The 27,641-nt window shown below is 39.9% G+C and overlaps 2 protein-coding genes across 2 annotated transcripts; both read left to right on the top strand.

Moving 5' to 3' along the window:
* The first annotated feature begins 1,388 nt into the window (after positions 1 to 1,388).
* c15h18orf21 (chromosome 15 C18orf21 homolog) lies at positions 1,389 to 20,272 on the top strand. Its single transcript, XM_053333868.1, has 5 exons — positions 1,389 to 1,575; positions 7,085 to 7,107; positions 7,875 to 8,098; positions 19,058 to 19,251; positions 19,612 to 20,272. Exons 1-5 carry the CDS (start codon positions 1,481 to 1,483, stop codon positions 19,772 to 19,774), a joined length of 699 nt encoding a protein of 232 aa, XP_053189843.1. The 5' UTR covers positions 1,389 to 1,480; the 3' UTR covers positions 19,775 to 20,272.
* Positions 20,273 to 21,242: 970 nt separating this feature from the next.
* rp9 (RP9 pre-mRNA splicing factor) lies at positions 21,243 to 27,372 on the top strand. Its single transcript, XM_053334294.1, has 6 exons — positions 21,243 to 21,483; positions 21,689 to 21,719; positions 21,834 to 21,963; positions 24,078 to 24,169; positions 24,667 to 24,728; positions 26,468 to 27,372. The coding sequence occupies exons 1-6, from the start codon at positions 21,338 to 21,340 to the stop codon at positions 26,682 to 26,684; spliced, it is 678 nt and encodes a 225-aa protein (XP_053190269.1). The 5' UTR covers positions 21,243 to 21,337; the 3' UTR covers positions 26,685 to 27,372.
* Positions 27,373 to 27,641: the final 269 nt, after the last annotated feature.

Raw genomic sequence — 27,641 nt, 5'->3', positions numbered from 1 at the left:
AATTAATATGCTATTATTGATATATACTCTAGTCCCAATAGGTCTAGCTATTATAAAATGATAAACTGGTATCAGCTTTTAAAGTTATCAGTTGACGTCAGAGGAGATCTGTTCATAACTAAGTGCAAGTACAATTAGCCATGTTTTCACGCACTACTGTGATAAATTGCAGTATGATATCGTTAAAGTGGCTGGCCGTGGCTAAAATTGCAATATTTGACATGACTGAAGGCGACAACCTACCGTTAGACTGTAGATATTCCGGGAAAAGATGCGCGTAAAACGCACCGGTCCGACGATCAGTCCTTGGACACTCTGAGACGAGCAGCAGGGCAGGGGCTGTATTGTTGCTGGTGCTGAATGAATTCCCTTTTGTGTCGAACAAAACCTCTTTGTAAGTTATGACTTGTCATCTCACGTCTCTGTTCCACCGAGCGTGTGTTTGACAGGGTTGCTTCTATTGATATCCGCACCCCAGAGGGTACCCAGCGGTTCGCACTCAGTACGCTCTCCCTCCCTGCTGCTGCTGCTGCTGCTTCAAAATATCCAATTTCACATTTTACCTCTTCGTCTCCCAGCAGAATTCCTTGTTAATTTCACCGGATCCACCAGGGGTTTTATGGACCTAGGCGACACCTGGATGGCATGTAGACCCGTGTGTTTTATATAATATAGCTCAAGACACCTGGTTTGTGGTGTTTTGATATAGGCCCCTACACAAGATACATCAATGGTACCAATATATACTACTGTCGTCTAAAATTGGTAGCCTAATTGCTACTGTAAAATAAGACATAAGGAATTATTACTTCAAAGGATATTTCTTCAGTGGGCCTGGATTGATAACTTAGCCCTAAATTAATAACTTTCGTCATTTTTTGATAGGTATCTCAGAAATGAAGTTATGAGTTAGATCGTGTGAGCCGACTATTTTAGAATATCATGTCTGATAAATGATCAAGACTTCAGACTAGGACTATTAGGCTATAGGTAACTCATTCCTCACGCTGTAACAAAAACACGAGCCTTTTAAAATACACATTTTTATTTATTTAGCCTATTAAATTTATGAATACATATTATTATTGTTATTATTATTATTCTTTATTATTATTATTATTATTATTATTATTATTGTATTTTTAGGACTAACAGCAAGTAGCAGGGACAGCGATCTGATATCAAACACCATAACGAAACGTACAGTCGCTCCGCAGTGTTCTGCTGCTGAACTCAGTCTCCCATGATGCACTGCAAATAACGTCAGCAGCGTGCGACACAACGTGGATTTCTGTCTTGTAGCAATAGGAGTTCGCTTTTTCTAGCATATTAAAACATATTTGTTCACACTTCCTGTCTGCTGTAACTCCAGCAGGGTGTATGTGAACTCTCTATTAACCTCCACATCGACCTTATTGGCCACCTAAACGTTTGACCGTCTTCTTAACAAGGACTTCGAGTTTTTCACCCGGGTTTGAAAATGAAGACTTCACTTGATTCAATTTCAGCCAACTTTCTGATAGACGCGTGTCGGCTGTACAAAGAAAGCTGTCCGGAGCTATCACGGTTCCTCATGTAAGAGACAATTTACAACACACAACAACTACCATGTTCCCTTTCACTTTGCTGTTTGCTCTCTATTGTTGTAATGCCAGCAGGTAGACGCTAGGTGGAAGAGCTCGACCAGTGTTCACGGTTGACACACCGCCAATATAATATTAATTCTCTGGGAAATTGTATTATGTTTAATTTATTCAGAGGTTAAAGTAGTAACAGTATGCAGAAACGTGTCCTTTTGTGGGGCACAGGGACTTTAACAATATTATTTAAGAGTGTTATAATTTAATTATGCAGTTATTACACAGTGGATTTTTTATTTTATTTTTGTTTTTTTAGATTTAAGATAAGCTGCCTGTTTCTGCCGTCTGTTACCCCTGGATACATTATCTTGACTGAATCGTCATTAGCAATAAACAACTTAATTCAATGGGACAAATGTTATCATAGCAGCCCTAAGAGTTAGTGCAGACACAGGGAAGGCATTCAGAAACAACATCCACAGTTTAAGCCTCTCATGTATTGTCAATTATTCAGTCAGTGTAATACATGAGAAGCACAAACTGGGACAACAGCTCTAAATTTCAATCTTAATATTACAGGTATATACAAATATTAAAACTTTTTTTGTTACATAGCATTTTTCTCTGCTGTGATTGTTTCTTTTTTAATACTGAACCATCATTTGTAGTGTTGCTAATTTTGCTGCATATTTGTGCATTTTCAAATCTAAATGGAATATTTTCATTCCTTTGGTGACTTTGCCCTTGAGCATCAGTGTTACACAGCCACCTTCAGTGCTGGCAGATGGTCACAGTGACTGATCTGAACACACATCTTGGTTTATCATTGTGTGCGTTCAGTTGCGTCTATGAGTAAGTTTTTGCTGTTGGTTTAACTGTCATTCAGTTTAATACTGTCACGGATTATATTGATGACATTGCAGCACCTTCCCAACAAGCATAAAAAAATGAGAGGCACACAGAGAAAACATAAAGGTGCAAGTAAAGACAATCCCTATAATCATCAGTGTGGAGACCAGACAGTCTGTAAGCTTCCTCTCATCTCTTTATATGCCTTACAGCTATTAAAGGACCCATACAGTGTTCTAAGTCTTTCCCAAGGTACCAACTGTCTTCATCTAATTAGCCTCCTGTAGCCAAGTCTTCCTTATTCCTATTAGAGTAAAACACCCTGGTAATTAATGCCAGTTGCCAATTTGCTTCATCAGTGCTTTGTTTTTGCTGCTTGTGCCAAAATGAGTTGGGGTTTTTTTTTCCATTTTCTTCTGATGGCATATCCCACTCACTGGTGGTTGTGTGAAAAGTGAAAGCTGAAAGCAATTCCAGGAGAAGTCCTCTTAAGCCTTGTTGTGTACGTATGAAAGAAACGGAAAGTGGTGTGTGTGTGTGTGTGTGTGTGTGTGTGTGTGTGTGTGTGTGTGTGTGTGTGTGTGTGTACAGGTGGGTCATGCACACTTACAGGTGTAGTATCTGTGTGCTTGGATTTTCTTAAATTTGGTTTGTATGTATATCAATTCATCTAGTGTGCAGACTCTTGTGGCTTGTGTTTGTGTTGGGTTGCAGCCATGTGCCTGTATCCTCTGGGCTTGTTTTCACTTTCACCTGAGCCAGGAATATTGTGGGCAGAACCACAAATGGAAACAAAAACAGCGGTTTTAATAGTGAAACCCCAGTCAGGGTCATTTTGCGGATATGTTTAAGCCCACTGCTACTCTCATACATTGATCTGTTCCCCAGATTCCCTGGCTAAGATGAGCTGGGGTTATAGAGAACATATTTTGACCACATTTAACTATGACCAGCTGTCTAACAGGCAAGATGCAAATCTGAATGTTTGGAGCATTGGCTTCAAGACCTGGCTGGGTTCATGCCAAAGTGCCTGCCAGAGAGGATACAATTATTAGCTACAGCCAGAATCTACACCGAGTATGATGAGCTAATTGACTACAGACTTTGATTTTCTGCCAGAGTGACAATATTTGAGGCTTACTAGGAAAGAAATTACTGTTCAGAATGAGTGTTTCAGAGGTCTTGCACACAGCTGATCAGTTAACAGGGGGAAATGTTATTTGTCAGGATCCACTCAAATAGCTACATAGCTCGTCAATGTGTTGATGATGTGTTTTTTTTAGTCCTAATAAACCACAACTGTCACTCTGTGTTCCTCAAGGGATTTTCCAGCCTCTGCGCTTTCTGCAGTTATGGTTTTGGCCATGCGTCAGTGGAGTGTTTGTTTCGTGGGTGCGAGTCATTACTCACACCCACTACTCCACATATTTGTTGGAGATCGTGTTACTGTCTTCTGCCACTGTCATCAGCTCCTGTAAGGCTGATGATGACTGTGTGTGTTTATACCAGAGTTACAGCTATTTTTAATTATGATGCCATTCTTTGTTTCACTATAAATGTATTTATTGATTGTTGGCAAAGCATGTAAAGCATTCATTTTATGCTTGTGTATTTTTTTGTGTGTGCTTGTGTGTCAAGGAGTGCATGTTATGAACGTGATGGCCTGTTTTATATGGGCTTTTTTTGTCCTTGGATATGAACTGACTTCACTTTTTATTGTGGCTCACGTTGCCGGAATTGTGAGGATGTTTTCCAGTAAGTTTATAATTGGGATTGTGTGTCTTGTAACCAGGGCCTGACTGAGTGTTCTGATAACCAAAATATGCAGGATGTCTGCTGGACAAACAATGTCATAATGACTATGCTTTTAAATAGCCTCAAGTGCATTATGTATATTGTTTTTTCTTTGTAGAGGGCATCATATTGTGTAGTTCAGACTGATATATCAGTGATGATCAGCAAGTTATAGTGGAGCTCTGATTTCTGAGTGACATCAATGATCACACAATACTTTCGTAAAAAGTTAATCTGCAGGCATTCATTTCCTTGATTTACTGTAGAAAATAGTGAAAATGTCCATAAGTCCAGGGTGTGTATTTTACATCATTGGTTTTACAACCCAAGATATTTAGATAATAATAAAAAAGCCTCAAATCCTCACATTTGAGAGGTTGTAACTATAGTTTGGTGATTTTGCTTGAAAACAGACTGAAACTAAAGATCAGTCGACTAATCAAGTAATAATTGCAGCTTTCTACCATGGATGTATAAAGAAAACTGGATGTAGGAACAGTTCCAAGCTTTGAAGCCAGTTTGATACCATGTAATTACAACGTCATGTGCTGCCACTGGGCCCAAAAACACTTTTTCTTATTAACTTACATTGTAAAAGAGATGCCTATAAATCAGCAGATATGACTCATTTCACCATCAGAAGTTGATCCTGTCCGATCACATTTCAAAAGTCCTAGAAGAGCCACACAATTTAATCAGACTCAAGTTAGCTGGAGGGCTAAGCCAGAAGTTAGCAGCCCTGGTTGGCAGAAGTCTCTACTGGGCATGCTCCTTGGATGCATTGGGCCCACAGGAAATGGCTTTTTTGGCTTCATGTGCTACTGAGCAACTTTCATAGGAATAAATGGGACCCTGCCTCTGGCATTGTATCCAATTCCCTTTGTACATCCAAGCTTTCGACTACTGCCCACTGCCAACACCTTTTTAAAACCTCTTTACCTTCCCCCTCTTATCCACCACTCACCCTCATCTCCCCTTGAACAGTATCTTACTGGCCTCTCCCAGCAAGAGCCAACCACAGTTTGTACCCATATGACTGGGCCCCAGACTGAGAGGCACCTGCTGGCGTCTTTCTCTGTCATGTCCAGCTGATGGATGGATCTTCTGCCAATTTATGTCACAGAGAGATGTAGCCAGTCACTTTCCATCTGTCATTAACATCAGTAAAAGTTTCCCGGTAGTAAAGAGAGTATACCAGCAGTCACACTGTATGATGGTAGGAATTGGTCATAAAGCCTTTAATTTTTTTCACCTCTGACTCTAATTACATTGGTTCATTGCAGCCAACACATAATGTCTTTTGCATCTTCCAGGACTCTGTTGATAGCATCTCTCAGTTGTCAGCAGTCCATGTGTAGAGGCCATATCTTCAGTGTTCATCACCACAACTAAGTATGCACTTAAAAGGAGATGCATGACAAGTATGTTAATAAGATTAGTGCAGTGGAAGAGGTCCCTGTGGTTTACGGTTTCTGAGGGCTCGCTCATCAGGGGAGTAGGAGAAAGAGAGATTGTGGGATAACAAAATTCCTCAAGAATCCTCAAGAGTCTTTACACTCGAGTCATCAGTGGTCTGACCATGTTTTTTTTAAAGGATTCTTATTAGAGGATTTGCTTTTTAGTACTGCAAACAAATAAATGTCTTGTGTTATGTGTTCAGAATTTGTCAGTGAGCCTAATGATTATTGATTATTATCATTATTATTATTATGATGATGCAACCGCCCTAGGAAATTTATTCAAACCAGCTAACTTCAATAAGAATGAGCTATGATGAAAAATGCATTCTTAATAACTAACAGAGGTGTTTTTGGAATTGTCCAAGGTCCATGACACATTATCAATCCTCTGCTGACTTATAATCCATCATGCTGGTGTGGCGCAGCTACTTTTCTCCTCAAGTACAACTTTCACAGGGAAGATTGTGGGATGAGTGATGGGAGATGGGAGATAACGTTGCAAATCTTTGTCGGCCCCACCATGCATCCATCCGCATGCAATGTCATCCAGCAATATAATGCACCATCTCACATATGGGAAGGATGAAAATGCAAGCGGAGAGCGTCAACAAACCGCTGTCGCCAGACACCACAGCAGCAGCCAGTGGGTCAACTTCAGATTAAAGCCGACCCCCCCCCCCACACACACACACACACACACATACACACACGTGCTGCAGGACTTCATTGATTTAAGCCTGGGGCTAATTTTAGCAGGACTTAGCAGTGGCTTAGTTAAAATGTTTGCACAAATATCTTGTTGCTTGTGTTCCAAAAGTGGAGGCAGCCCAGCAGTCACAAAGGCAGCACCATGAGGGAGGGTGGAGTGGAGTGGAGGGGGATTGAGGCCATTGAAATGGTTTGGAGGGTTGACTTGTTTGGGAGAGACCAATTTACTTTTCCGGTTGCATGTTTTCCACATCACATAATGGGAAGTGCTTTTTGTCTTTTTAACTTTCTAATTTTTAATTTTCCATAATGGTGTTTCTATTTTGTTGAGGATTCATTTGCATTAATATATTTGAACAAAATTGTTCGCTATTAGCTTCTTTTTCTAAACGATTTAAATTGAAAACCACATTGAACAAAATTAGCCTCACCCTTTTGTTTATTACATTGTTCCAGAGTGAAAGCAGCTGTTCTAATGCAAACTAAGAAGAGCATTTGAAATTCATGAATATGCATGCTGTATTACTTATATGTGCTTTTCTCCAATATTTCAGCTGTATTATTAAAGTTTTACTTAATTATGATATCCTGCTAATGGTTCTTAACATTAAACTCAGTTACTGTTTTTTATAATGTTATTCTTATTTGGTCACTGTTCAAATGCCTGATCTAGTCTCTTTCTTTCTACCCTAGTCAGATGCCTTTGCAGGATAAAGGTAAGTGAAGATTCATCTGTTTCATTTACAGGTTTTGTCATATTTTCACTATTGTATGTTTTAATAAGATGATGCCCTCCAGTGTAATTACCACATATAGCTGAATGCAGTACTTAGTAGGACCTTGTCACTGCCTTCTCAAGGTTGATAAACCTCACTAAACCCTCAGCCAAACACAGTGAATCAGCCAGCTGTCTTTAGTAGACTGCCTGGCGGGATCAAACATGCACACACAGACCCATGCCTGCCAAAACCACATCAATAGGCAGTGGTGCCATTTAGTGGGACTGTTCAAGCTTTTCTTCTCCAAATAATACCAGCACTGGTTCCTAATAGCATAGCATGGTGTTTATTACTTGTCCCCAGAACTGATAATTTGACATAGCCTTGTGATGTCTGGCTTCAATAAAGCTGTTCAGATACAGACTGGTGCAAATAGTTATTTTGAAATGACACATAATAAAGGCTTGTTTTTCCCTGAATGTAATGGCACAGTCGGCAGAGAATAAGTATGCAACTATTACAATTATATTCTCAACATAGTTCTTTCAACTACCTCTCTTGAATAGAGAGGTAGTTGAGGTTGTGTCTTTGCATAACAGGAGGGAATAAAGGAAAAGAAAACCATCAACACATTTTTAATTCTCACTGAAACATCCACCTCAACCTCTGTGGTTACACAGGTATTATTATCTAGGTGATATATTCTGTGCAGCACAATATTTCCTGATTTTGTTGAAGATAATCTGTGTCTCTCCTCTTCTCAGCAACAAAGAAGCACAAATCCTTCAGTCTTTTGCACAACAACACAGTGATGTGTCCGTACTGCTATCAGTGGCTGAAACCTGACAATCACCGGATGCGACTGCGGGCCAAACAACGTCCATCAGTGCGGGTGCAGAGCATCCTGCGCAGGAAGGCCAGGGGCAAACGACTCAGTCTGGTGCAGAAAAATCTGCTGCACCGCTTCCAAAAGTCCTCCTCAGTACTGGTGAGACAGACAAAACACTAAAACCCCAAAGACCTGGTTACGTATTGCACTGCAGCAAAGCACATTGTCCTTGCAGAAAAACACCAGGGGTGTACACCAAAATCAATGTCCTCAGCTTCTGTGCTAAGCGGAATACTGTATCGACAGCAATGGCCTAGTTGTGATTGGATTTTTGGGTCAAACATTTATATCAGTATTCGCTAATAATAAGACAATTATCTGCTTGAAAACTGTATAATTGCCTAGTTCCTGAATAACCTCAGGCACTTTTTTGTGCGTAATGTCCTCTATTAGACCTTTTTCCACAGTGGATGTTTTGACTTATGATAGAAAGAAAAACACACATGGAACTACTACTGTAAACAACAACTCTGTTCCATTTATGTATCCCAGTGAGCGAGTATGCACAATACACAGTTCTTTAAAGTATCACATCTACATGGAATGCAGCCAGTAATAAATTAATTAATGGCAGATGTACTTCTCCCTCGATTCAATTTCAAAATGTCTGCTTTGAGAAAAGACTATTGTTTTTTTACATGATAATGTATACTGATATGGATATTTCTGTGATAAACCAACACTGGCTGATTTTTTTTATTGCTCGTCTGATTCACTGGTAAGGCTCTCAGCCACCTGTATAAACTGACCTATGAAGAAGGCAAGAGACAAGAGCATTTCCCAGTGGAGATCATGTATCACATGATTATTTATAATAACTTAACAAGCCTTACATGCTCTCTTAATGTATTGTTGTAGTTGCTGTTACTATTAGATTGACAAGGCCATTTGTATTCTGTCCACACAAAGTGCATGGTTTCATTATGGTGCTCCACTTATCATTACAGCCTGTACAGTGGTCCCATTAAGCTAAACTGTAAGACAACTAATGTTGCCAGACTGTGCTTTGTCCACACTCACCCTGTTCCCTCCCACAACCCCCAATATTGTTACAATGGCCCTTTTGTCTGTCCTCTTAATGGATAGCAATGGGCAGGGACAAAATGGAAAGCTTATTTTGGCCAGTGCCTACCTACTCCACTGATAAGCCCATTAGATGTGGAAACTAGTGGTGGAGGACGTGGCAGTAGGGTCATTTTCCCTGTGCATCAGAGCAGTGATAGGAAAGAACAGCTGAAGAGCCCCTTTGGTGATCTGTCATCGGCCTAATGAAGAGCAGCACTTGTGGAAATGCTGCCGACTCATTAAAATCAGGTTTGGTTCATTTAGTATGCAGGTATTCACTGCACCAGCTACTCTGAACCCATTCTCTACTATATCTTTGTTCAGTCTTAGGGCAAAGATGAAGGGAGAGATGGAGAGAGGAAGCAGGCATTAAGAAAAGGTAGTGAGAGAAGTGGAGGAACATGACTCAGGACGTTGAAACAGAAAGGGTGAAAAGAAGGAAGAGAGCGGAAGGCTAGATAAGAAAGGTGAACAGGAGAAGTCAGATGATGGACTACAAGAGAAAAAGTTGTCAACTTGAATCACAATTTCATATGCAGCTCAGGCTTTGTTCTCCTGTGGACTGTGGTGAAGGTCAGATCCAAAGTGTGATAGGAAAGTCATCTGGAGAACGTGAGAGAATCTTTATATGCTGGAGGGTTCATGAAATCAGTCGATTATAAGGCTTTTAAACATCATATTATACCGAATAATGATACGCAGAGCAGCTTGGAGACTGATAATTACATTTGCAGGGCTGTTTTTAATGATCAAATCCTTAAAAATGTTTTCCCAACCTGTCAGATTTTTAAAGCATAGCTTTTGAAAACAAAGCTATTAAAAACTGAAAGTAAATCAGCTACTATTGATGAATAAATCTGTTGTCAACAGAAATGTCATAATCCCTGACACTTTTAGAAGTACACTAACTCAAAAGCATCCCATTAATAGTTCACACTTCTGAAAGACCTCTGTCAACATCATCCAAGCCTTTAAGTTTCACTAGACATAAAATCCATAAACTCAAAGCTGTGTTTGACTCCTCTGTGTAACTCTTCACCCTTAGTCAAACATAACTATGTTGTGTGTTGTACACAGAGAGGCCTCTCTTAAAGCCATGAGTGTGCATCTCTCTTCTTACACATTTGTCAACAGTGTTAGGGTCATGATAGAGAATGTTGATGCTTGGTCATCACGTGACTTCCTAGTAAACTAATACAGCCCAAACATGCACTCCAAGGTATTTTTACCCTCTATTTTCACAGTCACTTGTCTGTCATATACTGAAGAGCTAAGGGTCAACATGTCAAGCCCCATATGAGCGACAGCATACATCTGTGCTCGGCAAAAGGGTGATGGCGAGGCGATACTCTTAAAATGCAAGCAGCTGAGTGGTGAGATAAGACGAGGAATGCAACCTGCTTTTCTTTTTTTGCCTCCCTGAATCCATGCTGATGACCAGAACACAATAACACTGGCGGGGAGAGTGGCTCAGCAAAAGCGCGGGCTCATTTTTAGGGTTAACGGGGAGACGCTCAAGTAATGTATCTTCCTTAAATCTGAGCCGTTTGTCATTTTTAGTAGATATTTGCTGTTGTTGATCATTTGACTTGATGAAAAACTGTCCACAGACTTGAAAAGCACCTGAGCTAGATCATTTGTCACAGTGACCATGAAACCTCAATTTGCTCACTTTGTTTTCCTTCCTTGTTTTATGGCTTTATGTCAGTATGCCAGAGTTGAGTGTTATGACTGTGTACATAATATTGGCCCTTGCTTACTGTCAGTCACGTGACAGCCACAGGAAGAAGTAGAGGAGTTATTGGTGGAATAATCAAAACATGTTGTGTTATAAATTTATGATCACATCAGATGGGTTTTGGGTACAGGCTTAAACAACGCGTGAGTATTTGCAGACTCATGTGTGTTAGTCTTCTCTGTGTTCCTGCTTGTGTCAAAACAAGTGTCGGATCTCACTATGGATGCAAGGTGATGTGGGACACTTATAATAACTACTAGTGTTTTTAATGTAATCATGCTCATAAAACCTTTACAGCTTTCCAGACAACATTCATCATGCAGACATAGCGTAATGTGTCCCATCAGTCCTTTATAACATAGCCGCAATTCATTTATGTGTTTAAAGTAAGGAAATATGTCCATTCGTTTTTTTAAATATGAGTGTAAAAACATCAGACAGGCAACATGTGACCAGTTGGTACACATTCCAAACTCATACACGTGGGTAGTGTGCAGTATTTAGACTCTAGGGTGTATATCCCTTTCATTACACACTATATTGCTCTTCCCTTAGGTGGTATATGTGCCTCCAGTCGGGTGGGTGTCAGCGCATGATATACGTAACTCTGTGAAGTTGTGTCTTAGCGGTATTACATTATAATTTAGGCGTGTTTATACAAGCTGGGAAGGTTATCTAATGATGGGAATGGAAATGAAGTTGAATTGTAGCCTGACAAGAGAGGCAGAGACCCTAAATGGAGCGAAGGATAGTGCATTCTCCTCCTCCTCCTCCATTCCACTGTTCTCCCTTCTTGAGCCTTCACAGCTCAAGTTGTTTGTTTTGAGGAAGCAGTTCAGACTTTTTCATGTCTGGATACATGTAGGTTAGTGGGAGGTGAATTTATGCCTTGTTTCTAAACTCCACAGTTACTTACACACACGTAATTACACAGGAAATAGTGATTGTACCTGGTAGTTCATAGAAGAATAATTTTTTTTTTCAAGACAGGTGGCTGGGCGTGTTTACTACATGTACAGTGGTGTTGCCATTCTCTGAATATAACACTTGTTTTCAGAACAACAGATGTGTCATGTGTGGAAAAAACAGAAAGTGACAGAAGATAAGTGGTTGAAAGATCTTTCCTTTTTTCCCAGAAGAGCCACTTTTCCCTGATGTGTTTCAAGCCTCTCTTTGTAATTTATGTCACCACTGCTTCTTGACCTCACTGACCACTTCACATCCTCTCATCTCTCTTTCACCTTGCACTCTCCAATCCTCTCATTCGTTTGTTGCATTTTACTTAAACTCCTGGACCTGGCCGCCCCGTGCCTCCTTTGCTTTATCCTCTTCTGTTCCCTGTCCTCCTTCCATTCTTGGCCATCTCTTCACCACAATCCCTCTGACGAATGTATCTTTACTAGAGAAATGCTGCTGGAGAATGTTCCTCTTGAGGAGATGACAGGCAACAGGAGACAGAGACGTCTGGCTGGTGCTTTTGCCTGTTTGCTCTCAGGGAAAAGGAAACACTCCGCAGAGGGTTTTGACACTTCAAGGGTGTGCAGCGAGTGACGGGATGACAAGAGGGGGATGTGTTGGATGAAAAGGGCCAGGGGGGAATGTGGAACAGCAACAGTGGGAATGGCCTTGAGTTTTTTAGATACAAACAAAGGAAACTTAAGGGGATGTGGAAAGACACTCGTACCGCTCATGTGTAGGGGTTTAGCTAAGTGTGTACTGAAGTATTTTTAGTACGTGAATACTCACATGCCTAATTTCATTTTCTTTCCTTGCCGAAATTAGAAGTCCACTCTAGTGCTTGGCAATTCCTACTCTAAGTTTAACTGCAAGTTGGCACAAGCTAAAAGCAAAGTTGGTGTCAAGGTGTAGAATCTGCCTGTAATCGATGCTGTCAACATGTGGGCACGTTAGTAGCATTCTTCTCATATCTGTTACAAAGCCTCACGTGTGCCTTTAGGTACCTGTTGTTATAATGGTCATATAGGATGACTCTAAATCCATTTTCTTTGGCCCATCTATTTGTGTCCTCATGCCAACATTTAACTCATATCAAGAAGTCATGGCTGTGCGTTCTACCTTGTACACATTGTCAGATTTTTTAAAATGAACCTAGTCAATGAAAGTACTCCTAAGCATGGTAAGTTTCTATACAACACAGCATGCTCTGTAGAAATCTTTGTGGTTTGATTTTCCAAAACTTTCACAGATAATTTGTTGGCAATTTCAAGGAGCATTTGTTCTCCGTTTATTTTTTTATATTTTATCAGGGAGTCATCAAATGCAAAACAGCGAGAGAATTTAATATGCTCAGTATGTGTATGAATACAGGCACTAAATGTTATGCCTTTCTGGATGGCAATGTTTTTCATGCTTGGTGCTCTTCCTCAGCCAGCATGGAGAGATGATGATGATGATGATGATGATGCTTTTTATCTAATCTGGCCAGATAATTAAATCCCTTTTGAGAAGTATGGATAAATCATCAGTTCAAATCTTGATTCAGCTTTCCTCCAGGTTTTGCTCTAGCTGGGTTTGAGGCAGACCTGCTTGTAAAATGTGACATTTATCACCACCAACACCGGCAGTGTGTCTCAGCTCTGCATTCAGATCGGGTGTCTGTATATTTACCTGGCAGCTTGCCTCCAGACTGTGTGACTAAGTGGCTGACTGCACCATCACGGTGCAAGGCTATGCTTAGAGGAAAGTTTACACTGCTTGCCTCGTATTGATCGCCCAACTGCTCTTCTGCTTTCGGCTTTATTGTGTTGTATTGATGTTTGCTCAAATGACTTTCACACACGCTGCAAACAGATATTCATGCTTTTGAATGCACACACACACACAGACATTTGAAAACTGTCACACAATCAACATGTCACACTTATGAAGGAGACCCTCATAGACAATTACCTCTGTCTGTCACTGTTGTTCTGCTCATCTTCACCCCTCTTGGGTGGTATAAGGACTGCCAAGGTCAGACAAATCAACCCAAGCTGACCTCTGGCAGCAGAGAGGGAAAGACAGGAAGGGAGGTATTTATGGAGCATGGGCTATGAATAGAGGGAAAAGTCCATCTGTACAATTGATTTATGTGTTTCTGTGTGTGTTATGTGTCATTTCACTGTTTCACATGCAATATTTCCCTAATTCTCAGAACTAATATTACTGTATATGTATGAGTCATGCCTGGCTACATGCATGCATGTCACAAGGTGACAAAAAAAGAGCCTGGCAGGTCTCAGGCAACAGAGGCAAATATTTCTGTGTTGATTAGGTTCTTGTGTAAGGAAACCCAGAAGTGTTAGACTCATTTCCCACAATGTTGAGTTACACTGGGCACAGCTTATACCACACAACATGAAACTACACAGTCTCATTAAGAGTTTTCACATATATATGAGCTGTTATTCATTTACACATTTAAAATTAAGATGATTGTCCTGGTGCATTTATGTAAACTGAAATATAGGTTCCCAAATCAACCTTTAACTGCATTACACTGTGAGAATGAACACATTTGTTTATTCTGCCTTCATAATTGCATAATGAGATTTAAGTAGCTACTGTTGGCAAGGTATATATGATTTCATGCTGTCTATTTAATCATTTAGAGCATGAAGCGCAGGTGCTGGCATCCCATGCACCGTGCAAGATCGCTAGAGCTAAACAGACGTGACGTGTGTGTAGGCGATCAAGGTTAAGTGAAGCTGTGTGTGATTGTGCCCTTCTGCATTGGTTAGCCTTTCACATTTTAAGAAAAACACAAGCATGCCTTTGTTTTAAGAAACAGATGGTTTACTTATTGTATAGTTGGTGGTAAGATGAAAGGTCAAGTCTGACCCTGTGTGAGAATATATTTTATATACACAGGTTAGAAGCAACACTAGATTCACTTTGCTTCTTGCATTGTGTATTTCAGTTTAACATGGTAATCCTTTCCTTGACTGTATGGTGAACCTTGATTTTTCCTGAGAGTAGAAATTCAACTTTAGATGCCCCATCTGTAAAAAACAATCATCCTAAATATTCCCCCAGCTGTGTATAGGTGGTTGTTTATCCTCTTACTACCACACAGCTCCAATATGTTGCCTTTGCCATATGCTTGATTGACCACCGTGTAGTACGGTCTGCTGCCAGAATCAACAGCCCAAGATGAGGAAATCAAATCTCTCTGTGCTACTGGCTCACGTGTGTCCACTCAGACATGTCAAAGGATTAGCGTAAATTAAACAGGTACACGTGATGGATGGGATTTCATTTCAGGTTATCATGATTTCTCATCACCATGCAGCCAGCATACCATTATCGGGAGTGGGCAGTGACACTTTGTTGACACCTTCATATTGTTGAAGTTAGTTCAATAACTGTCTCTCTGCTATCCACTGATGTGCACATATACAGACAGAAATACACACACACACACACACACACACACACCTTAGTCATCACTGGGTAAATGTGTCTTTTCTTAGAGCCTACTATATCAGTACCACAGGCCAGCTGATGATAGTTACAAGAGTAACTAGAGTACAAAAAGATAAACGGCATCAGGTCATTCTAGCTGTAAACATCCAACTGCAGCCAGCTGTCTGTCTGTTTGATCCACACTACTATGAGCCACACACTCTTGTTTTGTTATGGTGTGTGTTTGTTTTTTCATTTGATAGACATAGTTGAGTTCAAACCAATACAAATCTAGGCTGTAACCTAAATGTCCACAGCCCTAATCTGTGTTACAATTTATATATATATAGCAACATTTATAACAGAACACCAAATAGTTTTTGTGTGTTTATTTAGCACCAACTTCCCGTTTAGGTTTGATTAGATGGAACTTTAATGATCAGAAGGAGGAAATTGGGTAATTTCAGCAGGAAATAACAATATAGTGATGGAAAGCAAATATTAGTGAAATAGTAGACTGCTCATCACAACATGGATGGATATAAACAAAAATGATGGAAAAATTGGGTCTGTTTATGTTGTCAGATTAGACAAGAAACAAGACAGATAAAATATGTTAGCTGATTGAAATTATTAACTTTAACTATGAAACTATATGAAATGACTTGCAACTTTGGATATCATGGTTTCGTATCCCATTGTAGTAGTTTTATGTTTTAGTCTGTTACCAACAAATTGTGTTTATGTAGGCTATTTACATCAGTACCAATCATTTTATACCATTCACCAGGATACCATATTATTTTAATTTTTTGTTGGAATCACTTGTTTCCATTTGATCATATAGAGTGAAAATCATTTTGCAAAAAAGTTACTTGGGTAATCCATCAAAGTGAACATTATTTCAGCTTTTGTAAAATATACATTCCTGTGATGTGATACTTTATATCTGTGCATGTAGGAACTATTTGATATTTCAGTTACCAAACATACATTTTCCTAATGCAGGAAATCACCAAATTTACTTTTCTCTAGTTGTTTTTGAAACCCAAGAAATGTAGCAATGACAATTCCCTAATCTTCCAAGACAAGTGCTGGCCTGGTACACTCTTAAAAACTGACAATTTTGTTTTGCTTAAGGACACTACAACAGAATAGACATACCTGAATCCAGATCCTCTTGTGGATTACCACTCTACCCACCATAGCACTCCTCTCTGTGTTATTCTTTGAAACACTTCAGTATAACCAGAGTTACCAAGTAGTTCCAGTGTAACATCCTGTAATCCATCTTTGTAATATTTATGCTTATTTTGTCTGAATATGCAAAGAAAAGCCTGCAGGCAGAGTGTTCCTAGATGATAGGATGATTTGCCTTAGTGTATCAAAAGCACTCTGTTCCAGCAGTATCTACGTCATTAGCATAGCTGTTTGGAATTATTACAATTTCTTTTTATACAGCGATTATAATCATAATAGGTCAGCTTTACTACATTTAGAACTGAGCTTTTTTTTTCAAGTTCAGTCGAGATAATGAGACTTTCACTGTTCAATGTTCTCTTTCAAAGTTAAGATGAATAGGCACTAATAGGCCTATTTAGGAGTTAGAAATGATTGATTGTATTGCACAATAACTCACACATGCTCAAAAGTAAGTACTAACACCAGCTCCATAAAGTTGATGATTTGATTATTAGGCTGTGGTTCTGTTTTAAATGGGAAATGATTAAGCAAGAACTGGTTTTTATTAGCAATACAGTCCATAAAAGAGAAATTGTTTGTAATGTGATTTTTTCTGGACATCATCACAAGATATTCTACTGGGTAAAAATGTTTATTGTTACAGATTTCAGCAATATGTTTCAGCCTTACTTTTCTGTGTTCAGATATGTTGAAATGAACATATCCAAACACGTCCAACAAGGATGTGTCTAATAAGGCTAGTTTGTGTTAAAGTCAGTATGTACAAAGCAGCAACAGAGTGTGGGCAGTCCCACAGATGAATCAACTCTGGTGACAGTGAACTGGTCAGCCCCCCTTTGAGCCACACCCCTATGCAAAGATGGGTGGGTCAGTTGCTGGGCTTGGTCTGTTTAAAGCTGGACATGCAGACTCATGTAGTAAACACTTGACACACGGTCACGTAGAACGAGAGCAGAACTCTGTCCTCCTGCAGTGTCAAAACCTAAATCTCCAACCGACAACTGTCTGAATCTGAAATGGCTACCTTCGTGTCGGTGAGTTTTCCATCTCATCAGCATTCAGGACTGTCAACAGCCTGGCTCATACTTGCTGACCTCTGTAGTGGTGGTCTGTTCTGACCAGTTTTACCCTTTTGTGCAACTCTGGACGGCTTGTGTGAGTGATGGGATTAAAGTTACTGAAGGTTGCTGAAGGAATGTCAAAGACTCCGAGGTGCATTTTCTACAGTGAAGAAAGTAGTCTGCAGGAACGAAACTGTCTCATCTGTTTAAGAGTTAAATTTTGTACTTGAGTCGGTTGAAGCTTGTATGCCCCTTGCAGCTTGTCTTGTGCTTTGTGTCAGCTCATTACAGGGCTCATGTGATTGTCTCCAAATTGTTATCGTGACTTGATCTCATGTTTGTGTCCTACTTGTGAATACTGGGCAGCAATTAAGTAAATAAGAGCATCTGCCAAAAGTTGTTAACGAGCGACTGTGGCAGTTACCATATCAGTTGTTTAATCATCTTTGAATGCATCTCTTTTGTTGAAAAGAGAATTTATGCTCTGTTAAGTTCCTATTGATTGTCCACCAGTGATTTCATAACAGCCTATATGAACTCGGTGACAGACAGGGACTATAGTTGTTCCTGATCGTAGTCTATTTCCATATACTTTTTTCTTTTAATGGGGACATAGGAATGCGTTTGTCAGGAGTTTGGGATGCCAATTGTTGTCTTGAATCACGAGAATCTCATGAGCCAACAGTTGTGCCTCGTAACTCTCACAAGTGTCTGCATGTGCCTTATATAAGGACTAAGAAGTTTTCATTGCATGTAATCCATGTCAGGAAGATGTTTTAAATTTGTTACGAGAGGCATAGTGAAGAGTATACTCAACCTAAACACCAAAGTCATTGTCACAGAAAAAGACAAAGACTGGCTGAAAAAGTTGTCTGGTGTCTCTTATAGCGTCCATACCCTGAATAGGTGAAACTGCATGGCAACAGCCCCCACCCTGCCCTCTCATAGGCTAAAGTCAGTGTTTCCCATCCTGCTTTACTAATCTAGTTATTTTCATATTTGTACAAACATTCAAAGGTAAGATAATCTAGGGGATGTTTGGCCAGAGCATCAGCTGTTAAATGAATCATCTCCTGTCATAAATTTGTTTTCTTGGACCCCATTGTGAAATATTCCTCAGCTGTGAGATTGCAGTAGATGACATCTGTGAGGCTTTGGGCTGGCCTGCGTCAGCCTTGCCATATGATCACTCTTCATTACAACCCCCTTTCCTACCACAACCATGGCTAGTCCTGCGCTCTAAGCCCCCAGAGTCATTCTGTCACTGCAATCAATGTCGAGACTGGGTCACAACAAACTCTTGTGTGTCCAAGAGAAAGACATACAGCCGGGTTTGATGAAAAATAATAACTGGAATGATAAAAACTTTAGCCTCCCTTCCTAGATTTACGTTAGTTGGTAGATGGATTGGTATTTTACAAGAGTAGTTTCAAAGACCTTTTAGGAAACCTGCAGATTTTTTTGCAAAGAATCCCTATGGGGACACCTTGTCTGCCTTCACCTCAAAACCTCATTATTCATGAGAGGAATATAGATGAAGGCTGTGCAGTATTAATGAATATGTTCCTTTTCCTCTTCTTATCCCAGATGGCCACATGCCACACTTGCAATAAGACTTCCAGACACAAAGGAATGAACCGGGACTGTATAGCTACCTTCGCTAAGACCTACAGTACACCAGGGAGCGCTGGCAAACACAAGACCCCACAGTCAACCACCAGGCCCAGCATGGCTACTTCCAAGACCCCTGGCAAAGAAAAGACACCTGTTCATACACCTAGGTAGGTTATCTAACTTTGCAGATAATAATATCTCTTGAGGTTCAGTTTTATGCAAGATATAATCTACCTCTACTAAACTTGGTAGGTATCATAGACATCCAAAAGGGTGATGTGTATGGCATGTTAGCATTTGAAAGATTAAGTTTCAATTCATTCAGCATTAACAGATTGCAGATCTGTTAGTGGTACAGGTCGTACGTGTTGGTATCCACACTTCCCAGATCATGTACTTGCTGACAGCACATTTTAAACATTTCCTGCCAACCAACAAAATCTCAAGTTACTGTATCTTAACTCTTCCTTAATGAGCGCTTTCTTTTTACTCTATCCTCAACTCTACTGTTCTCTCTCTCTCTCCAGGTCTTCCACCTCCTCTAGCACTGCTGGGTCAGGCTCATCTTCCTCCAAGCCTCCCTCTAAAGCAAAAACTTGGGTTGTCCAGCGTCTCAGCAAGATACTCATGCGAGAGGACAACCAGAGCAGCAAGAAGGGGGGCTTGAAAGATTTTCTCTCCTCACTTTGAGTATTCCCTAACACACTTGTCTTTAAATCTACTCCTTAAAAAAGGGGGTTAGACCCATTTTGTAACCTGTTTACACCAAAGGCAAAGGGGGAGCTTAAGAAAGTAACTTTAGTTTCCAAGGCTGGTGTGGGAGGGGTTACAGTTTGCCCACCAACACAATTGTTGCTGGGCTGTTTGGAGTGGCGCTCCTAAATGCAACATCTGGGCGCGTTGGGGTGTTTATTTCAACTAATAATCAGGGTTACTGCATCTTCTGCTGAGCCAGTCAGAGGATAATGTATCTTCTGTCTAATTTAGCATATGCCTCTTCTACTCTCCTAAACGAATGATGCTACTCTAAGTATAATGTTTCAATATTTATCAAATGGCTGAAACATCACAGGATACCCAAATTTGCTCTGTGGTGGTATTTGTGGCATGTCAAGCTGGTTTACATGCTGATATCCTTTAAGGCGATCATTTGGATTTTTTTCTAAAGTTACAATTTACATTTATATGATATATATACTATATGTAAAAGACTGTTTGGCATTAATGCTACTTGATGTTAAAACTTTTTTATATAAATGTATTTGTGTTTTTCTTTTTTCACTCTCCAGTGGGGTGATGTGTCTCTATAAAGTCATTTGTAAAGCCTCGAGCTAAAATGACAGATACACAAGTGTACATATGTTTTTGCTAATGTTGCATTTTTGTACATGCATACAAATGATTTAGAAAATGTGCAGTCACCAATGAAGGTATTTATAATTATCATCTAAAATGGGACTCATCAGTTGCTGTTTACATTGAATGGGCACATCTGCCTAATGACTAGAGAAATCGTTATGTAGTGACAACTGACTTAAATTTTTCTTTGAATATTTTCTTTGGCTATGTGTTTTTGAAAAGGTCACTAATTTCATCTTTTTGTTAAGAGCCGGAATTTAAATATGTCTACTGCATTTTATACTGCCTGATTACCTACCTGTTTTCCATTAGCTGTTCAATGTACAGTTATGTGTTTAAATCCTGAAATACCTCATATTTGTATTCCACCTATACTTCAGGCCTCTAAATAAAAGCTTTTCAGTCTGAGAAATCATGCAGTCTATTCTATTTCCTGAGAACATCTGAGACAAGTGCTTTAAAATGCCATAGACTGCAGATGTTACACTACATCTGCACAGACATACGGATATAAATTATGCATTGAATCCAGCAGCAGATTAACTTAGAAAAGTATGAGGAGTGTTTTCATGTACATGATAAAATACAATATTAACGGTAACCATATAAACAATCATATGCATCATGTGTTTTGACGTTTTTGGAACAACCTTAAGCTTCAAACAAACGTCAAAAACCTGAAAACAGTGCAGCGGCAGTTCATGTAATGCCGCTTCTGTCCTGCAGGTGGAGCTGGACTTTAACTAACCAACCAGGCTGCACAGGAAGTACAGCAGCACTCAGCAATGTTTGCTAGTTAGCAGGCTAGCGAGTCGCTGCCCGTTTTCACTCACCAAATTAGCTTTGAACGCATCATTATTTATAAATTAATGACGGTCCTCCGATATCAGGACAATGTCGGACAGGAAGCGGGCAAAAGAGAAGGAGGAAAGACGAGAACACAAGAAACACAAATCATCAAAACATGACCTGGACAAAGTCAAGACACACGCGAAAAAACTCAACCAAGAAGTCCAAAAGCTTAAACACGTCGAGACGTTGTGAGTACTGTTATTAGTGAGAGTTGCGGTGTTAAAGCTGGCAAACTTATGCATGAATTATAAATGTGACTTAAATTGTAGCCCTGTAACTTGCTACTTGATCCAAGTCAGCAAAGTTTAGTAGGGTGACAGCTAAGTTTGAAATGGCGTTCATTACATCTGCAAGTTTAGTTTCACACTATTGTCTTATGCTTCCTAAATGCAGCTATGAGAAACCTCCACCGGGACTTATAAAGGTAACATTTCTCTCAATAAAATGTACACAGGATGTAAAGAAACATTCTTTATAAGTGCTGTGCATATTATAGCAAAGGAGTCTTTGAGATTAAGTAACAGTGTTGCTGTTGCAGGAGCATGAGGAAAAACCTGAGGACTGTATTCCTGCAGAGCCAGGAAATGAGGAGGCTAGGAACTTCCTGGCACACGCCCCCACCAAGGGGCTGTGGATGCCTCTAGGGAAGGAGGTGAAGGTGATGCAGTGTGAGTATAGTTCCTCTCATCCACCAATATGAGCCTGGGTTTGTGCTGAGAGAGAGCAACATGTATATGCAGTGATTTAGATGCAAGTAGTGCAAAGACGTGAAGAGAGGATGGAGTGCTGAGATACATTTTGAATGTTAAGAAAAAAAAGTGACATGTAACTTTATATACATTTATTAGGTGGTTATGTACAGTATAGGAAGCATGTTGGAATATACAGTAATGAATAAACTTTATTGCACATATTGTGTTTTAGACTAAAGGGGTGAAGTTCATCTCTACCACTCACTTTTGTAAAAGAGAAGGAAACGTGTTATACTTCGACATGTGTTATCATGTTCGACAATTTTGTGAAATGTTACATTGGCCTTTTATTCTTCTCATACTTTTTTATTTTAACATTTAATCATTTTAAAATACCTTTTGGCAATGCTGTCTGGTTGGGTTATACATTTTTATACAATCAGTGCTACACAGTGGACAGGGTTTTGCAAGTCTCTGCATGTACTAATCTATCTAAAATTATGTAAATTCAAGGTCTTAACTAATTCTGGATACAGTTATGTGTTTTAAATCTTAAATTCAGTACTAGCACTTGCAAAAAGTAGCTGTTTTTTGTGAGTAGTTATAAATACATTATCACAGTATATGCAGGTCTAGAAAGGTCTTCAAATGTAGGGTTTTAGTTTCCACAAAAAAAGCAATAGAAGGTATGCAAAAGTCATCAATGTAATTTTTCCAAATTCTTATTTCCTGCTGTAATATTAGCTGACATTCTTTTGTATATATTTGCAGGCTGTCAGACATCATTTACAAGTGAGACTGGTGAAACAGTCGATTGTGCTGTAGTTTCAGTCAGTACCATCAGACCACTACTGCCAGCTTTAGTAGCTATAAGCTCTTCCACCCGTAGTGGACAGGTCAAGATTTTAGTCTTAATCTATGACAATACATTTCTGAGTTACACCGTAAAAAAATAGTTTATCTTTAGTTGTAGAGGTAACAGCAGCACTTATAGTTCAAGAACTGTAGGTGGGAGTAAACCTCCACCACGAGTGGTCAGCAGTCTTGATATGTGATAAATGTAACCTCAAGAACTGGACAATTAACACCATCAATCTATGTTGTTTTTTCTGACAAACATGACAAGCTGGAGATTAATGATGTTGTTGTGGATATTACCGTTGTCCTTTTAGACAAACAAAGACTGTCATTATATTCAGTGTCCATTCATTCCTTCATCCCACTCATTTTCATGCTGTGTGAACAGCCAGGGACTCGAGTCAGCACACACACACACACACACTCTCATACACTCAGGGCCCGTCCACAAGTTGGCATTTGTTCTGCAGAATCTGTCGCGCTCTGCTTAAACCTTTGAGAAAATGTTTGAATACATCGTCCTGTTTTAGGGAAGGGAGACACTTCTCAGTGAATGAGATGGACATTAAAGTACTGAGTATGTAACTGCCTGTGAAAGATAAACAGAATTTGTGCGGCCTCACTTTTAGGAAGGTTGTTATGTGCTTATTCATGGCAGCCACACTGCCTCTTAATGTGTAAAACATTAAAACGGGTTCAATATTGACAAATTCTTCACTCCAGTGAGACATGGGTGCTGTTTCTGATTTATTTGAGATGTTCTGGCTTTTATAAGCACTCATACACATTGCAACACAGCACTGCAGGGGCTGCTTCTTTTTCCTTGTTTGAAAGTGTGACTATAAGTTGCTATTATTGGTATTTTCATGTCTAAACAAAAGGAACGAAAGATTGGTCTGTGGGTGGTTTGACAAAACACAGTGAATAAAAACACTGCATACCAAGCAGATATGGTCAAACTAGAGATCTCCTTAGTAGCCTTTTCCAACTTCTTCACTTGTCCATTGTCATGTATGACAACTGAATGCACCATTCTGTTTGCTGTTAAAGGTCGTATGGTGTGGCTAAAGGCTCTGGAAAACTAAGTTAAGATTATTTTGTCAGACCACTGTTCTTAAGGTCAATCTTCCATGTTTTATCTATATCATGGCAAATCTCCCACCTTCTCCCTGTCACATTGGGGGTCCATTTTCCCCGAGTTCACACCCTGACATTTGTTGCCTCTGCTGCAGGCTGGAGGTGCAAACGCTATGGCCACCGGACAGGAGATAGAGAGTGTCCTTTCTTCATCAAAGGCAACCAGAAACTGGAGCAGTTCAGAGTGGTGAGTTTATTATCTACTGAGAGAAAGAAAAAAAAGAAGCACTCTCGTGGTTATTTAGAGAAGAAATCAATTAATGAACTCCAGTTTAAGAATGTAGGTTGGGTTTTCTGAGGTCAAGGAGCTGCGACTGAGACAGTTTGTGTTTGGTGTTAACGAGCGGGCCGGGACACATTTTAGTTTACAGAGAAACATGTGGGCAGCAGACTTCTTCACAGTGCCTGCAGTGGAACAATACGTACTGCAGAAACACACAGCCTCTGCAATGATTACCATAAATGCAACTGTATCATATTTTCCTACCTTGCATTGTCACAAGGAGGATTAAAAAAAAAAAAAAGCTGACACAACACTAAAAGCAATGGAATGGTAGGAATGTGTTGAGCTGGGGTATTTTCCTGGATCTAATATGAAAATTGGCAACACTTACAGTGCATGTGTATGCTGTTCTCCTGCTTTCTTCACAGTTCCTAATCACAGATTATGTTATTATCTTTTAGGCGCATGAAGACCCAATGTACGACCTAATTCGGGAAAACAAAAGGAATGAAAAAGAGACAAGGTATATTCATTGATTTTTTTTTTTCTTGAGACATGCAAACCCTCTCATCATTTGTATGCTTTGTTATAATTTCTTTTGAGAATAATTTTTAAGCTTTAATAGAGAGAAACAAATACAACATTTGGAGGTTATAACTGGCTGCATTCAGACAGTTGGAACACTCACTGGAGAACTTGCAGTTTTTGCCTGTTTTCCCTCAGAGGAGTGACACAGTCTCAGCTGACCGGGAAATGCTCTCGTGGTGGCTAATTGTCTGTGCCAGTTGAGTAGTATCTGACATCAGGATGTTTGAAGCTAAGGTTTGTTCATGAAGAAAGTGTGTGTGTGTGTGTGTGTGTGTGTGTGTTTGTGTTTGTACACAGAGCAGCATTTTGCATACATTACAAAAAGGTTATTGAAAGGCCAGTGGCGCTTTGAAGTCTTAGTTGCATATCTGTGCCACATTAAATCAGACATCTTCTTTGAAAGGGAACTGTTAACAGCCCAACCTCCTCCTCCGACCATCTTTACTTTCCATTTACACATACAATGTCGTGCATCAATTAAAGAAGTGCTAATTGAGGTTTCATAAATGAACTTGTTACTAGAGGTATCTGCATGTTTATTAAACTTTAAAGTGCACTTGAGGAAACTAAGAGTCTGAGCTGAGAGGAGAGACATTTTTCAAAATTGAGCTGTAGGTTATGAATAGCTTTTTTTAAGAGTTCAGTCAGAGCACTAGATATGCTTTAAGGAATAGCGTGACATCTCAAGTGTTCAGATGAACATCACGCTCCGTGTTATCCACCACACTAAAAGGAGGTCTGATGGACATTTCACCAAGAGAATGTCAACCTTCTTCTCAGAGAAATCCTTTAATGGCAGAATAGTTAACAGTGTCTGAAGGTCTTCAAAAAACCGATGTCATTACATGCTCAGTGTGTCCCTCAGTTTTCTGAGCTAATTAAAGGGCTCCTACTCCAGGGACCTCCAGTGCATCAATCATCTCTTCTCCTTCCTTTCTGACAATTTTTTTTAAAATTTCATTGAGCTGTGTGGTTATTCTGTCATGTGTTGATGCTTTAATTTTCCATCCTAAAAAAAGGAGACATTCAGCTGACCTAGTTAGGCAGCAGCTGGTGTCACCTGCAGTTTCTGTTCTTGTGCCATTCACCAGATGTTCATCTCACTGTCTTTAGCATTGACTTGTTTCCTGTCCACTCAGAAGCATAGAGAGTGTGCAGACTTCTCCTCCTTGTACTTGCACATTAATAATGAAATGATTATCTTAATTTAATTTATTGACCGTGAAACAAACCTCTTTGTAAGTGTCTCACTCTGTTAAGGTTTAGGTGAAAGTTACACGGCATTAATTGTTCATTCTGTGTTCGCTCCTTGTGAAGATAAAATTTTAAAAAGTCATCTGAGCTCGAGCCGTGTGTTTTAGTGACAGGATGCCCCCATCGTCCAGGCGTGTCCCAGTGTGTTCTGACAATCCTCCACAGCTGCAGTTTTAATGGGCACTTGAGCACTGCTAGCAATTACTGGAAATGTGCAACACAAGTAGGCACTTGGCTAACTCCACAGTCCAGAAATGTTGTCAACAGGACAAGGACAGCATCTTTCTCAAGGACGCATAAGATGCTTGCCAAAGCCGGCATCCGATATGGCATCAGTTGCTTTCTCCTCTCTGTACTTGACTCTAATCCCATATCCTCATCTCTTCTTCCCCCTCTCCTCCCTGCCTGTCCTGTGTTAAGGATCCAGCAGCTGCAGCAGCTACTCCAAGACACCACTTCTTCTTCTTCCTCCTCCGACTCAGACAGCTCCTCCACTTCCTCCTCCTCATCGTCTGACCACCATCGCAGCAAAAAGAGGAAAAAGAAGAAGGACAAAAAGAAAAAAGACAAGAAGAAGCGGAAAAGGAAGCGAAAGCACAAGTCCTCCAAAACCAGTGACTGCTCAGATTCAGACTGAGTTTGTAGCTCTCATGTATTTAAACTATGTGCTTTAAACGTAGGAAGAGACTGTGAATGAAGTAGCAGCAAAGGTAGCTCTGACACAGGAGAGCAAGGGAGCTGCAGAGTACAACATTAAGAACTGCACACAGGAGACCTTAAGCTTTCTCTCAGCAGGTTGAAACTTTTAAAACGATGTAAAGGATGCACAGAGTATAAACTGTGCATGACTTAACGCAGCTGTTTCATTTGCTCGAGGGTGACAACTTCCATTTACGTCCCCTCTGTTACATCATAAATTACAGGGTCATATGGAATTGCTGCTTAAGTAAGTGTGTGTACATGTGCCTTGGTGCATTGTGTGTTTGAAAATCATTAGCTGCATGGGAATCCAAAGTGATATGAAATTAGCTACTTTTCTTTTACAAGGTCTAATAAGATAGCATGTCAGCAAATACAGTGTGTCATTAAGAGATTGTATTTTCCACCATATTTTTTTACCCCCATCATTTTGCTGGTATTAAATACTTTGATTGTAGAGACGCAGAGAGGAGGGGGAAAAAGTCCAGATACAGTTGGAGCGCAGTTAGAGTTTGTTTTCCACACAAGTCCAGAATGTTTGAATGCTTGTGACTGTACATAAACGTCTGGAATGATTTGAGGTTTGAATATGCTTATTTTCTCTGAAAAAGCCACAGAGACGGGGGGGAAAGAATGTATGTGAATGTGTTCCCTTATTCTGAGAATAAAGATGGCTCTTTTCTTCCATGTTTACCCTTCTCTAAATCGTAAAAACAAAGATGAGTTAATGTGTATAACACTGTTTTCCATGTTAATCTTTGGAGAATAGTGCAGTGAAACCCCACACACGGAAGTCTGATCATTAAAAAGTACATGGCACACCACTCAAGTGACCTTCCTATGAGGCGAAGAACATTTTTCCTTTTATCTGCTTGCATCTGAGGATACTTCAGAG

The sequence above is a fragment of the Scomber japonicus genome, chromosome 15 (genome assembly GCF_027409825.1).
Source record: "Scomber japonicus isolate fScoJap1 chromosome 15, fScoJap1.pri, whole genome shotgun sequence".
In the NCBI taxonomy this organism is placed as follows: domain Eukaryota; kingdom Metazoa; phylum Chordata; class Actinopteri; order Scombriformes; family Scombridae; genus Scomber; species Scomber japonicus.
The sequence above is the reverse complement of the archived record's forward strand: the minus strand, read 5'-3'. Positions and strand labels throughout refer to the sequence as shown.